This window comes from Pseudorca crassidens, chromosome 15, assembly GCF_039906515.1.
Source record: "Pseudorca crassidens isolate mPseCra1 chromosome 15, mPseCra1.hap1, whole genome shotgun sequence".
NCBI classification, from domain to species: Eukaryota; Metazoa; Chordata; class Mammalia; order Artiodactyla; family Delphinidae; genus Pseudorca; species Pseudorca crassidens.
In genome coordinates, this window is record NC_090310.1 from 41658718 (window position 1) to 41672774 (window position 14057).

At 41.8% G+C, this 14057-nt stretch overlaps 1 protein-coding gene across 2 annotated transcripts in view; it reads left to right on the top strand.

The window, feature by feature from the left end:
• The window catches only part of CFAP61 (cilia and flagella associated protein 61), a 255126-nt gene that overhangs the window by 30474 nt on the left and 210595 nt on the right, over positions 1-14057 (top strand). For both annotated transcript variants that reach the window (XR_010935095.1, XM_067707353.1), the window contains exon 8: positions 11837-11996. Coding sequence is in view for 1 of the 2 variants with exons in the window: in XM_067707353.1 (XP_067563454.1) it covers positions 11837-11996 (160 nt within the window). In the remaining variant the exon portion in view is untranslated. The remainder of the gene's footprint in view (positions 1-11836; positions 11997-14057) is intronic.

Sequence of the window (14057 nt, forward strand, 5' to 3'; positions counted from 1 at the left end):
GGATATATACCCAGAAGTGGAATTGCTGAATCATATGGTAGTTCTATTTTCAATTTTTTGAGGAACCTCCATGTTGTTTTCCATAGTGTCTGCACTAATTTACATCCCCACCAACAGTGCACAAGAGTTCCCTGCATCCTTGCTAACATTTGTTATCTCTTGTCTTTAGTACGTTTTTTTTTTTTTTTTGGCCGCACTGTGCACCACATGGGATCTTAGTTCCCCAACCAGGGTTAGAACCTGCACCCCCTGCATTGGGAGCTCAGAGTCTTAACCACTGAACCACCAGGGAGGTCCCATTTCTTGTCTTTTGATGGTGGCCATTCTGACAGGTGTGAGGTGATAATCTTATTGTGATTTTGATTTGCATGTCCCTGATGATTAGTGATATTGAGCATCTTTTCATGTACCTGTTGGCCATTTGGATGTCTTCTTAGAAAAATGTCTATTTAGTTCCTCTGCCCATTTTAAAATTGGGTTGTGTGGTTTTTTGCTATTGAGTTGTATGGGTTCTTTGCCTTTGCCTTTTCATTTTGTTGTGTCTCTTGCTGTGTAGAAGTTTTTTTTGTTTGATATAGTCTCACTAATTTTTGCTTTTGTTGCTTGTGCTTTCGGTGTTATATCAAAAAAATTGTTGCCAAGACTAATGTCAAGAAGCTTTCCCCTATGTTTTCTTGTAGGACTTTTATAGTTTCAGGTCTTATGTTTAAGTATTTAATCCATTTCCAGTTCATTTTTGTCAGTGGCATAAGATAAGGGTACAATTTCATTCTTCACCGTACGATTATCTCGTTTTCCCAGCACCATTTATTGAAGAGACTACCCTTTCTCCATTGAGTCTTCTTGGCTCCCTTGTCAAATTTTAGTTGACTGTAAATGTGGGAGTTTATTTCTGGACTCTCTATTCTGTTACACTGGTCTATGTGTCTGTTATTCCAGTAGTGTACTTTTTTTAAAATTTATTTTAAATTTATTTATTTTTGGCTGCGTTGGGTCTTCATTGCTGCGTGCGGGCTTTCTCTAGTTGCGGTGAGCAGGGGCTACTCTTCATTGCGGTGTGCAGGCTTCTCATTGTGGTGGCTTCTCTTGTTGCGGAGCATGGGTTCTAGGCACATGGGCTTCAGTAATTGTGGCACGTGGGCTCAGAAGTTGTGGCTCGTGGGCTCTAGAGCGCAGGCTCAGTAGTTGTGGCTCACGGGCTTAGTTGCTCCACGGCATGTCGGATCTTCCCAGACCAGGGATCGAACCCGTGTCCCCTGCATTGGCAGGTGGATTCTCAACCACTGAGTCACCAGGGAAGCCCCCATGTAGTGTTTTGATTACCATAGCTTTATAATATTGCTTGAAATCAGAAGTGTGATGCCTCTGGCTTTGTTTTTCTTTCTCACTGTTGCTTTGGCTTTTGGGGGCCTTTTGTTGTTCCATACAAATTTTATGATTTTTTTTTTCTGTTTCCATGAAAATGCCTTTGGAATTTTGATAGGGATTAATTGAATCTATGGATGGCTTTGAGCAGTATGGACATTTTGACAGCATATAATTCTTCTGGTCCATGAACACAGGGTCACAGGGTATTTTTCTATTTCTGTCTTCTTCATTTTCTTTCATCAGAGTCTTGTAGTTTTCAGTGTACAGATCTTTCACCTCCTTAGTTAAATTTATTCCTAGGTATTTTATTGTTTTTGATGCTATTGTGAATGGGACTGTTTTCGGTATTTCTTTTTCAGAGATTGTATTTCTAGTGTATAGAAGTGCAACTGATTTCTGTGTGTTGATTTTGCGTCCTACAACCTTACTGAATTTGTTGATTAGTTTTAACAGTGTTTAGGTAGAGTCTCTAGGATTTTCTGTATGTAAGATCATATCATCTACAAACAAAGACAATTTTGCATGTGCCTTTCCGATTTGGATGCAGTTTATTTCTTTTCCTTGCCTGATTTCTCTGGCTAGGATTCTAGTACTTTGGTGAAGAGGAATGGCGAGAGTGAGCACCCTCATCTTGTTCCTGATTGGAGGAAAAGCTTTCAATCTTGAACCATTGAGTATGATGATAACTGTGGGCTTGTTATTATTGGCCTTTGTTATGTTGAAGTATGTTTCTTCTATACCCAATTTGTTGAGCATTTTAGTCATGAAAGGGTGTTATATTTTGTCAAATGCTTTTTCTACATCTATTGAGATGATCATATGATTCTAATCTTTCACTCTATTAATGTGGTGTATCACATTTATTGATTTGCATGTATCGAACCTCCTTGCATCCCAGGGATAAGTACTGCTTGATCATGGTGAATGATCCTTTTAATGTGCTGTTGAATTCAGTTTGCTAATATCAATATTTTGTTGAGAATTTTTGCATCTGTATTTATCAGGAATAGTTATCTGTAGTTTTCTTTTCTTGTAATGTTCTTATTTGGCTTTGATATCAGGGTAATGCTTGCCTTATAAAATGAGATAGGAATGATCCCTCCTCCTTAATTTTCTGGAGGAGTTCAAGAAGGATTGGCATTAATTCTTCCTTAAATGTTCGCTAGAATTCACCAGTGAAACCCTCTGATCCTGGGCTTTTCTTTATTGGGAAGTTTTTGATTACTGATTCAATCTCTTTACTTGTTATTTGTCTGTCAATATTTTCTATTTCTTCATAATTCGGTCTAGGTAGCTTGTCTATTTCTAGGAATTTATCTGTTTCTTCTAGGTTATCCAATTTTTGGGTATATAATTTTTCTTAGTAATCTTTTACCCTTTGTATTTATGGCATCAGTTGTAATGTCTACTCTTTCCTTTCTGATTTTATTTCAGTCTTCTCTCTTTTTCTTAGTCTAGCTAACAGGTTATCAATTTTGTTTACCTTTTAAAAAAACAGCTCTTAGTTTTTCTATTATTTTTCTGGTCTCTATTTCATTTATTTCTGCTCTGATCTTTGTTATTTTCTTCCTTCTGCTAACTTTGGGCTTAATTTGTTCTTCTTTTTCTAGATCTTTGAGGCATACAGTTAGGTTGTTTATTGAGATCTTTCTTTTTTCTCAATGTAGGCATTTACCACTATAAACTTACCTCTTAGAACTGCTTTTGCAGCATCCCCAAATTGGTTTACTGTATTTCCATTTTTGCTTGTTTCAAGATATTTTTTGATTCCCTTTTGTTTCTTTTTTGACCTCTTGGTCTTTCAGGAGTGTATTTTAAAATTTCCACATACTGTGAATTTTCCAGCTTTCCTCCTGTTATTGATTTCTAGTTTAATACCACTGTAGTTGGGAAAAATACTTGGTATGATTTAAATCTTCTTAAATTTGCTAAGACTCATTTTGTGATCTATCATATGATGTATCATGGAAAATGTTCCATGTGTTCTTGAGAAGCATTTGTACTCTGCTGCTCTTGAATGGGATGTTCTGTACACGTCTGTTAGGTTGATTTTATCTAAAGTATGAACCACGTCTAACATTTTCTTGTTCATTTTCCCTCTGGATGGTCTATCCATTGTTGCAAGTAAGGTGTTGAAGTCCCCTGCTATTATTGTACTGTTGTCTATTTCTCCCTTTATACCTGTTAGTATTTGCTTAATATATTTAGGCGCTCCAATGTTGACTGTATATATATTTATGATTGTTATATCTTCTTGATGAGTTGACTCCTTTATCATTATATAATAACCTTCTTTGTCTCTTGTTAGTGTTTTTGGCTTAGTCGGTTTTGTCTGGTATAAGCATAGCTACCCCTGTTCTCTTTCTGTTTCCACTTGCGTGGAATATTTTTTCCATCTCTTCACTTCGAACCTATATGTGTCCTTAAAGCTGAAGTGAGTCTCTTGTAGGCAGTGTATTGTTGGGTCTTGCTTTTTATCCATCTAGCCACTCTGTATATTTTGATTGGAGAATAAAATTCATTTACATTTAGAGTAATTATAGGTAAGGACTTACTAATGCCACCTTATTGTGTTCTGGCTGTTGTGTAGTACCCTTGTTCCTTTATTCCTTTCTTGCTGCCTTCCTTTATGAATTGATGATTTTCTGTAACGAGATGCTTTGATTCCTTTTTCTTTATCTTTTGTGAATCTACTGTAGATGTTTGCTGTGTGGTTACCATTGAGGCTTACATAAAACATCTTACGGATATAACAGTCTGTTTTACACTAAAGACTTAATTTCAATTGCACACAAAAATTTTACCCTTTTACTTCCCCTGTTATGTTTTTAATGTCACAATTTATCTCTTTTTATATTACATATTCATTACTAAATTATTGTAGCTATAGTTATTAAAATATTAAAATTCTTGTCCTTTAATACCTACATTAGAGTTACATGGTTAATGCTTCAGCATATTAAAGTTTTAGGATATCCTGAACTTGACTGTATACTTACCTTTACTATTGTGTTGTATATTTTTCTATATTTTCATGTTATTAGCATCCTTTCATTTCATCTTGAAGAACTCCTTTAAGCATTTCTTGGGGGGCAGGTCTAGTCGTGATGAATTTCCTCAGCTTTTGTCTGTCTCGGAAAGTCTTTCTCCTTAATTTCTGAGGGACAGCTTTGCTGAGTAAAGTATTCTTGGTTAGCAGTTTTTTTCTCTCAGCGCTTTGAATATGTCATCCTGCTAACTCCTGGCCTGTAAGGTTTCTGCTGAGAAATCTGCTGACGGTGTTATGGGGGGTTACCTTGTAAGTCCCAAGATGTTTTTCTCCCACTGCTTTTAAGATTCTCCTCTTGTCTTTGATTTTTGAGTTTTATTATAATGTGTCTTTGAGAGGATCTCTTTTTTTAACATCTTTATTGGAGTATAATTGCTTTACAACGGTGTGTTAGTTTCTGCTTTATAACAAAGTGAATCAGTTATACATATACATATGTCCCCATATCTCTTCCCTCTTGCGTCTCCCTCCCTCCCACCCTCCCTATCCCACCCCTCTATGTGGTCACAAAGCACTGAGCTGAGAGAGGATCTCATTAAGTTGATTTTATGTGGTGACCAATGAGCTTCATGAACTTGGATATCTATATCTCTCCCCAGATTTGGGATGTTCTTGGCCATTATCTCTTTAAATAAACTCTCTGCCCCCTTCTCCCTCTCTTCTCAGTTTGGAACTCTGGTGATTCACAAATTGGTCCTTTGGATGGTATCCTATAAATCATAGGATACCATCCTATGACCCTTTTCATTCTTTTTACTATGTTCTCCTCTGACTTGATATGTTTAAAGTTCCCGTATTCAGTCTCATTGATTCTTTCTTCTGATTGATCAAGTCTGCTGTTGATGCTCTCTGTTGCATTTTCATGTCATTTGTTGATTCTTCAGCTCCAGAATTTCTGGTTGGTTCTTTTTATGGTTTCGCTCTCTTTGTTCAACTTCTCATTTTGTTTGTGTGTTGTTTTCCTGATTTTGTTGAATTGTCTTTGTTTTCTTGTAGCTCACTGAGTCTCCTTAACACAGCTATTTTGAATTCTTTATCTGGTAAATTGGAGATTTACCATTTACTCTTGTCTTTGGGTTCAGTTACCAGAAGATTATTGTGACCCTTTGGTGGTGTCATACTTCCTTGATTTTTCATGGTCATTGAGTTTTGCATTGCTGTCTTCACATTTGAATCGCAGTCACCTCCTCTGGTCTTTGGAGGAGAAATAACTTCTCTCAGCTCTGCTGGCGACTCTGAGGCTTCCTCAGACCGTCTATGGGTATGCCTGCTCCATGCTTCTTGCTCTCTCTTGTGGCAGAATTCTTAAGCTTCTATGTCTTCTCTGGACCCTGCAAAGCACCAGGTCGAGTGCTTCTGTATTCCCAAAGGTGGCACTGCAGCTCAAATTTGTGGTCTCTTCCTGGCCCACAGATTGGGCTGACTTTCTCCATATGCTCCTTAGCCATCTGCCAAAGTCTGCTCATGGCACCATTAGGAGTACACACAGGGAGCTGCCACAAGGTGGGCTGGTGTGTGCGTAAGGCATGTGGAGCACTGGGGGTGCTCGTGGGCAGGCTGGCAGGATCCATGGGTGAAATATTCCCAGTAGCTCGTGGGTGGGCTTCTTGATAGAATCCATGAGGCCTGGTAATGTCCTCTGGGGGTCCTACCTGCTGCTGTCCCAGACCCCTTCCACCCCCCAGTCGTGAGCTCCCAATTTAGTACTCTGGATCTGGCAAGAGAGAAATGAGCCCCTCTGGCAGCATCCTGCATAGCTAGGGAAGCCAGGTGCTCACTTACACAGTCTCCCTCTTACCTGCCACGGGATAAATTAGGGGGATAATTCTTGGCCCTAAGCTGTGCTGCCTTGGAGGATGGGTGTTGTGGGGAAAGGCAGACTGTTTGTCTTACCCACTCCAGGGCATCCAAACTGGTATTTTTTTGCTCCAATGGAGCTGAAACTTCTCCTCGGGAAATCTGAACTTCATCAAAGGCTCTCTCATCCATGAGTGATCGTCTAAGTCACTGTTCTCAGGGGCTCCTGGACTGAGGCTGAGAGAGGCTAGAGCCAGTTCAGCGGCCTCTGCAGGGTCCACAGCTGTGACCGAGGTCTGTCTGCCTATTTCCTGATGCAAAGGTGGGCAAGACTCCTCCCAGGCCCCTTGGTGGATGGTGCTGGATCCCACGGCTCCTTCAAAGGCACTTTTGTTCATGGATGGATGCCGAATATTTGCTGTTGAGCAGGGGACAAAAACAAGGGATGTCTTTTACCACCATGATGCCGACCTCACTCTGGAGAAGGCTTTTAATTCTTTGGTTTCAAGGTGCGAGTTTGAACCCAAATCTCTTGAGTTAGTTCTTGTGAAGAGCAGCTGCAGTGACCTCTTCCCTCAGTTCCTTCCCTCTCTTGTCATGTGTTACAAACTTTCAGCGTGTGTAAATATCAGAGGAAAGTTGTAGGCTGAAAATTGCAGTCCCAACCCCGCAGGGATCCTTTGGTGTCTCCAAAGACACAAACGGAGTCCAGCCTGATCTCTGAGAGGCATGCCCCATGGAGATGTGACCACGGGCCTCAACCTTAAATGGAAGGGCAGGAACAGGACCTGTCAACAGTGAGTAAACCAGCCTAGGATCTGGGAGTGAAACTCTGGTCTTCACCAAGCCCTTAAGACACCCGCAGGTGTCTTAAGCCTTTTTGGGTTCAAGATCAGTGCAGTCACCACCCTACCACCTACCTGCCAGGACCCTCCTCCCAATGACCTGGGCTTCCTCAGACCTGCCTTTTGGCAGCAGTGTGCTGGAGCTCGCTCACCTTGGCTCACGAGAGCCAGTTGCTAAATCTTTAGGAACTGGCAAGCTGCTTGTTAAACACGGCCATTGTCAAAAATTAAGTTATATCAACTAACAGTGTAGTAAATTATACTAAAAACAAAATTAATAAATCCTCAAAATTCATTACTTTTTAATTGTTTTATTTGTCCTCTTGGGGTCATTTATATCTGTGGTCTCTGCAGAGTGGAAATACTGTAACTACAGCTACTGTGCATCTTCTCCCAATTCTCTACTCAGTGACATCACACCAAGAGCTTACAATGGGCTGCAACGGGAATATTTACACCACAGAAATTGGCAAGTGTTACAATTAAGCTTTCCCCTACAATGCTGATTAGGCATTAACCAGCACACTATACTTTTAGGTGACCAGAGATAACGGGACATAGTACACCAAGCCTGTCCCTTCCCAAACCCGTCCATGGCAGTCACAGGCCATGGATGTGAATGCCCTGAGAGCCATGTCTGCACCGTTGGGGGGCCCTCAACTAAAGGTTTTTAACTGCGAACACTTTCTTTGTCTTAATCGCAACTTTGGAGGAGTTCTGAGTCATCACTTTGCTGCAAGTTGCTTTTCATAACTTTATCCTGGCTGACCTTGACATCTGGTGTTTACTCCAAACTGCGATTTCAGGGCAGGGCGGTTGGAGGCCAAGGGCAGCTCCTAGAGACAGATGGGCAGAGCGTCTGCCTTGGCAGCATCTGTGGCGTGGGCAGTAGTGGTCCGAGGAGGCACTGGGGCAGAGCCTGCCAGCGCAGCCATGCCTTTGACATCAGGCAGGAAGGATCAGAGCTGGAAGTGGTCACGATGAGGGCACCCAGAAGGGGCAGGTGACGTAGGGCTTTTTAGATGGAAGCATGAACGATGCAGTGCATACGGGCCTATGAATGGTCCTGCTTGTGAAGGTGTGGCCACTGCACACGTGGTTTATAGCGACCTGAGCCTTATGCCTCATCATATGGATCCTCAGGGAAAACCAAGGACGACAACAAACTCCCAGTTTGCTCTCCAATGTGAGATAATTAAAGGCACCTTTGTGGTGGAAAGTATTGGTTACCTGGAAGACAGACAGCAGCCAGCAATCAGTGCCTTTTCACTGTACAAGAAAAAAAAGTCCATCAAATCAATTTATTTTTCCAGAAAACACACACACACACACACACACACAAAGATGCATTTGAATACTCCTACAAATTCATATTTAAGAACAGTGTTTCTCAAATCGGAACAGTCATCCCAAAGAAACCCAAAGGAAAAAGCAGACACTTCCACAATACGTCCTCGCTCTGTTGAGTCGATCATTCTTAACTTTTGTGAATTGTCACAGTCCCGAGATGAAAGATGGGAATATAACAGGTTGCAGAATTGGAGAACGTGAAATCTTTGTTCCTAATAGTGAAACGTGTTTTTCTCATTTTCATCAGAATGTGTGATCCATGCCATTTGAATCAAATTCCAAACATGACGAGCCATTAGTATAATAGCTCATTACTAACAGCGGTCTTATAAATAATGCATTCTTATCATGCACATGCAGCTCGCCATGAAGCCAGCAAAAGGTATTTCAGGCCATGGAAGTTGCATCGCGCCAGCGTGGCTCTAGATGAGAAGGACATCTCCATGTGAACCAAAGATGGATGCCAATTTTCCCTGCCGAGAGGGAGGCTGGCCGGCTCTCTCTGCACATATGGTAGAGGGATTGGTTAATCAGCGTCTGCTGAGTCTTGGGCCTAAAATTACAGAGAAGCCAGACAACTGTGGCTACACAGCCTTTGTTCAAATGCGCAAACAAGACAAACGATCACTTGTTATTTGGGAAAAAAATTAAAACGTGTATTTTGGACTTTTATTAAAGTGTCGATGGCTTTATAAAACAGCTGTGTAAATCCAGCCTTTTACAGCTAGTATTTTGGGGAGCGTGTAAAGAAAAGAATATGCATGGAAAAAATCAATTTTTTAAAAAGTCTTTTTGTATTCCAGTATTTGGGAGAAAGTACAGGGAGTCTTTACTTTTCAAACACATCTTTGAGAACAAGTGGTTTTAAACCAGAAGAGAACATTTGAGAACAAACAGTTAAATACCTCATTTTTTTCTCTGTTGTTTAAAGGAGTGTTGTAGCTTCTTTCTCTACTGTAGGAAGTTCAAGTATTAACCATTTTCTCTGACTGGGCATTTATGGAATGATGCTGCCTTCTTAGGAACAGGGAATGCTGGTGATTGTTGAGGGTTTTTTAAAATTTATTATTTATTTTTGGCTGTGTTGGGTCTTCGTTGCTGCACGTGGGCTTTCTCTAGTTGCGATGAGCGGGGGCTACTCTTTGTTGTGGTGCACGGGCTTCTCATTGCGGTGGCTTCTCTTGTTGCAGAGCACAGGCTCTAGGTGCGCAGGCTTCAGTAGTTGTGGAGCACAGGCTCAGTAGTTGTTGCTCGTGGGCTCTAGAGCGCAGGCTCAGTAGTTGTGGCACATGGGCTTAGTTGCTTTGTGGCATGTGGGATCTTCCCAGACCAGGGATTGAACCCATATCCCCTGCATTGGCAGGCGAATTTTTAACCACTGCACCACTAGGGAAGTCCTGTTGCGTTCTCCTTCTTGGATGGAATGGCTGTCTCGAGAAATAAAGTGTGAATTCTGGTGGGATCGCACCTGCCCAGTAAATGCTGGTTTCTTATAAGAGCTGTCAGAGTCAAATCAGTCACCAGAATTTGCTTAAAACCCACATAATGATCAAATGAATTATTTATGTGAAATTTATTTATTTTCCTTTTTTTCCAGTTTTATTAAGATATAATTGACACATAACATTGTATAAGTTTAAGGTGTCCAACCTAACATTTTGATTTATGTACATATCGCAAAATAATTACCACCAAATAAGATTAGTTAACGTAAGAACTCTGCATTCTCTCTCGCCTCTTTTAAAATTCTAAATGCTTTCCTTGCAGAGAAGAATGAAATACAGAATTACCGATGGAACATAATAGAGAATTTCAATCACAGTCATCTCTCAATGTGGTATTAAAATTTGATAGAATTAAAATTCGTTGTTAATTTATAATATTTCAGTACCAGTAATAGGCTCAGCTCAGCTAGTTACTCACAGAAAGATAAGTTGTTTCCTCTACTCGCAATACTTATGACCCCAAATGTGTTGCATTTCCCCATACCAGCCAACTCTCCAGCTTCCTAGACACCAGCTGGGTGTCCTGCAGTTTGATTCACTTCTGACACTACCCAGACTTAGCACAGGCCCTACAGTTTAAGGACTCAGGCCCACAAGACTGTCCCCTGCCCCTGTCAGATGCCAGTTACAAGACCCAGGTTGTCACCTGTACTTTGAACTGACCGACTATAAATCAGGGTTTCCCATGACCCCCTCCTCGGGTGTGACAATCTGCTGGAAAGGGCTCCCAGAACTTAGGAGAACACTTTACTTGCCATCATCGATTCGTTGTAAAGGATACAATTCAGGAACAGCCCAAATGGAAGAAGTGCGTGGGGGGAGGTGGGGAGGAGGGGGCGGGGAGCTTCCATGCCCTCTCTGGGCTCACCGCTGCCCAGCACCTCAGTGTGTTCACCAGCCCGGAAGATCCTGAACCCCATCGTTTAGGGGTTTCTCTGGTGGTTCCATTAACAACTGATTAAATCATTGGCCACTGGTGGTTGAACTCAATCTCCAGCCCCCTTCCCCTTCCCAGAGGTCGAGGGGACGGGGCTGAAAGTTCCAACCTTCTAATCACAAGGTTGATTCCTCTGGTAACTAGCTCCCATGCTCCGAAAGTCACCTCTTTAGTGTAAACTCAGGTGTGATTGAAAGGGACTTAATTATGAAAAACAAAAGATGCTCCTCTCAGGAAATTACAGGTGTTTTAGGAGCTTTGTGACAGGAGTGAGGGATGAAGACTGAATATTATGTCACACTGTCACCCTCATCTTCCCACTTATGTATTCCTCATCAAAGGCCTAAAATGATGAGGGCCATTGCAAGAGGTTCAGAATCAGGTAGGGTGCTGGGAGGTGATGCAGTTGTAGGTCAGACACATCTGGTGAACAGGTGCAATGAGTTTATTTCACTCAAAGCTTCCCACCAAACCTCCTTCCTCACGTCTCCTCCCCGTGAGACCATCCAATCAAAAAAATAAATGAGTTTAAGAAGATCGAAGCATTCCTACCTGATGAGGAGTGAAAGACCATGAACTTTCTCTGAACCGAGGATCAACCAGATGGCCACTGGAACAATGGCCAGTCTTCCTGAGAACCGCATTGTGGAGGGGAGGAGAGTGGATGGGAGGGCTGGGCTTGCAGTGGGGCAATAAAGGGATATGGGGCAGGCAGGGGCGTTGTCTGGGCAAAGTTCCAAAGAGTTTTCCCTAAAGAACATCCTGGTGGCCTCCCTAAGTTATATACCCACCTCTGGGAGTGCCCACAGTGGTCGTCCACGGCATCGTTTTTCGAGCCTGTCCTGTATGCCGTGCATTGCTTTGGACACTAGGGCTGCTCCCTCCCTCAGACATCTCCAGGTGCCCATGGGCTGGGGCTCCTGGGAGTTTCGTGATGAGCATTCACCTGAGGTCAGACAGTCATGAGATGTTTTGGACGTTTCAGGTGGAAGGTGTAGCCGTCGGGTTCATGAGCGTGTGCTCGAGAGTGAACATGCAGCTCCTGCATGAGTGCTTTGACTTGGGGCCCTTCCACGGACTCTGCACCCCGCATCCCGATGACGTCCTGGAGCCACCCCAAGAGCTACGCGTTCAAGGAAGTTCAGGTACAGTGGCCGTCAAAGGAGCGTGTCAGGAATTCAAGCTTTACATGCTGTGCTGTGCTCCTGGCTAAGTGCCGGAACTAGGTGGCACCTACTATAGCTCTGTCTCCAGTCCCCTCTGAGGAGTAGTTCCTGGTCCATCTCATCCTTGTGCATGTATCTGTGAGCACAGGGAGTCAAGGGTGCACTGCGGCCTTGCCACTGAAGGTTTCCTGAATTCAGAACATCTACCTTCAGGATGTTCATTGTTAGAGGTAAGCTGTGGGGAAATAACTGATAGCATTTCAGGAGTTTACTCAGACACACACGTACAACACAAAACCTGAATATGATGAGTGAATTTTTCAAGTCAAGAACTCGAGAAATTATATTAAGTTTTTTCTTTTCTAAATTTAAAAAAAATTGAAATATATAGCTGATTTACAATGTTGTGTTAGTTTCAGGTGTACAGCAAAGTGATTCAGTTATACATATACATATATATTCAGTTATACATATATGTGTATATATATACATATATTTTCTTTTTCATATATGCCTTTAAGTTTTAATCCCAGCAGTTAGAGCTTCTGTGTTTATGTCTTCAACAAATTATTATGTTATACAGGTCTATTGCAAGTAGTCAATACTTGCACTGATTCTAAAATAATGTCTGTATTAGGGTTTTCACCAAGTGAAACTAGGTCATCTCAAATTTTGGTATTTTAATGAGGTCTTCCTGCATCCATGAGTATCTTTGAGGTTAAGTGTTTTGGTTCTTAAATCAGGCAGATGCAAGGAGAGCATGTAAATTCAGTTCTCCAAATGTGGGTTTCCTCATTTGTAAAATAGGAATAGTAGTAATACCTCCCACATGGGGTCTCGCCGAGATCACTCACGTCCAGGGCTTTATTCAGTGTCTCGGGCAAAGTTAGCACTCAGTCAGCATGGACCATCATCTTGAGCGGTCATTATTATCACTTTGTGATTGGCCTTTCACCTAGTTGAGTCTTCCCAGGTTAAAATCGGGGCATTTTGAATTGCTCTGCTTTCTTGTGTCTGAGAGATTCTACCAAGACTGTTCAAAAAACAGGAAGAGGAGCGTGTTGGGGACACGATTGACAAGCAGGAGACTTGTTGATCTAAACAACGGCAGGTGTGGGTTTGGCAGATCTTATCCTCTGGATGGGAAACCAAGTGCAGGGAGCTCGTCTGAATGTTCACAGTCGTTACAAAGAGCTTGCAGAGCTGAAGCTGGAGATGTGATTCCCTTTTGTACTGATGACGGTGCTCTTCCCGAAAGAGAGCTTTTGAGGTCTTTATTGTCTAATGGTGAAGGCTGGCTAGCCCTTGCTTCTCAGCAGAGACACAGGAGAGTTCTGAAGGACTTTTCAGCATGAGACAGTCCTGAACAAAAAGTTATCACTGTCACTTTCGAATGTATCAACACAATATAAATTCTTCTTGAAGGCACCATTAAATAAGTTTTATGGCTCAGTTTTCTCATGTCTAAGATGGAGATAAAAATAGTATCGAACCCAAAGAGTTGTTGGGAAGATTAAACGTTAGAATCTACATGATGTCCTTAGGTCTGTGTGCCAAACACAGAGTAAGTTTTGAAAAAATTGAAGTCGTTTTTCCTCCCCCCGTGACTGTTGTCATTATTAAAAATAAATTGAAAAGATATAGCCCTTTCCAGTATGTTTCTGAGTGGCTCTGATGTTACATAGAATGACTGGGAAGTTCCCATCTTAGAAACTTTATGGGCAGGAACAAAATTCAAAATTTCGGCTGAACCCTGGACTTCAAAACACACATAATCTATCTAGTACCTCTGTCTAGCAAAAAGCCCCAGAGATATGGAAGCTGAAAGAAGTCTTACTTCTCTCTACCACCTTTAATATTTTTACTTAAAATTAGTTGATCTAGAACAGGATGGTAAGTAAAGGAGATAGGAAAACTTCTCTTGTTATTTTGTGTGCCTTGTTTATTTCTGAAAATCCAGCTTTATTTTCACTGATGCGAAGGTGATTACGAAGTTGTCACTAGGGAGCACTATTGTAGACTTCCGAATAACTCAGGAAT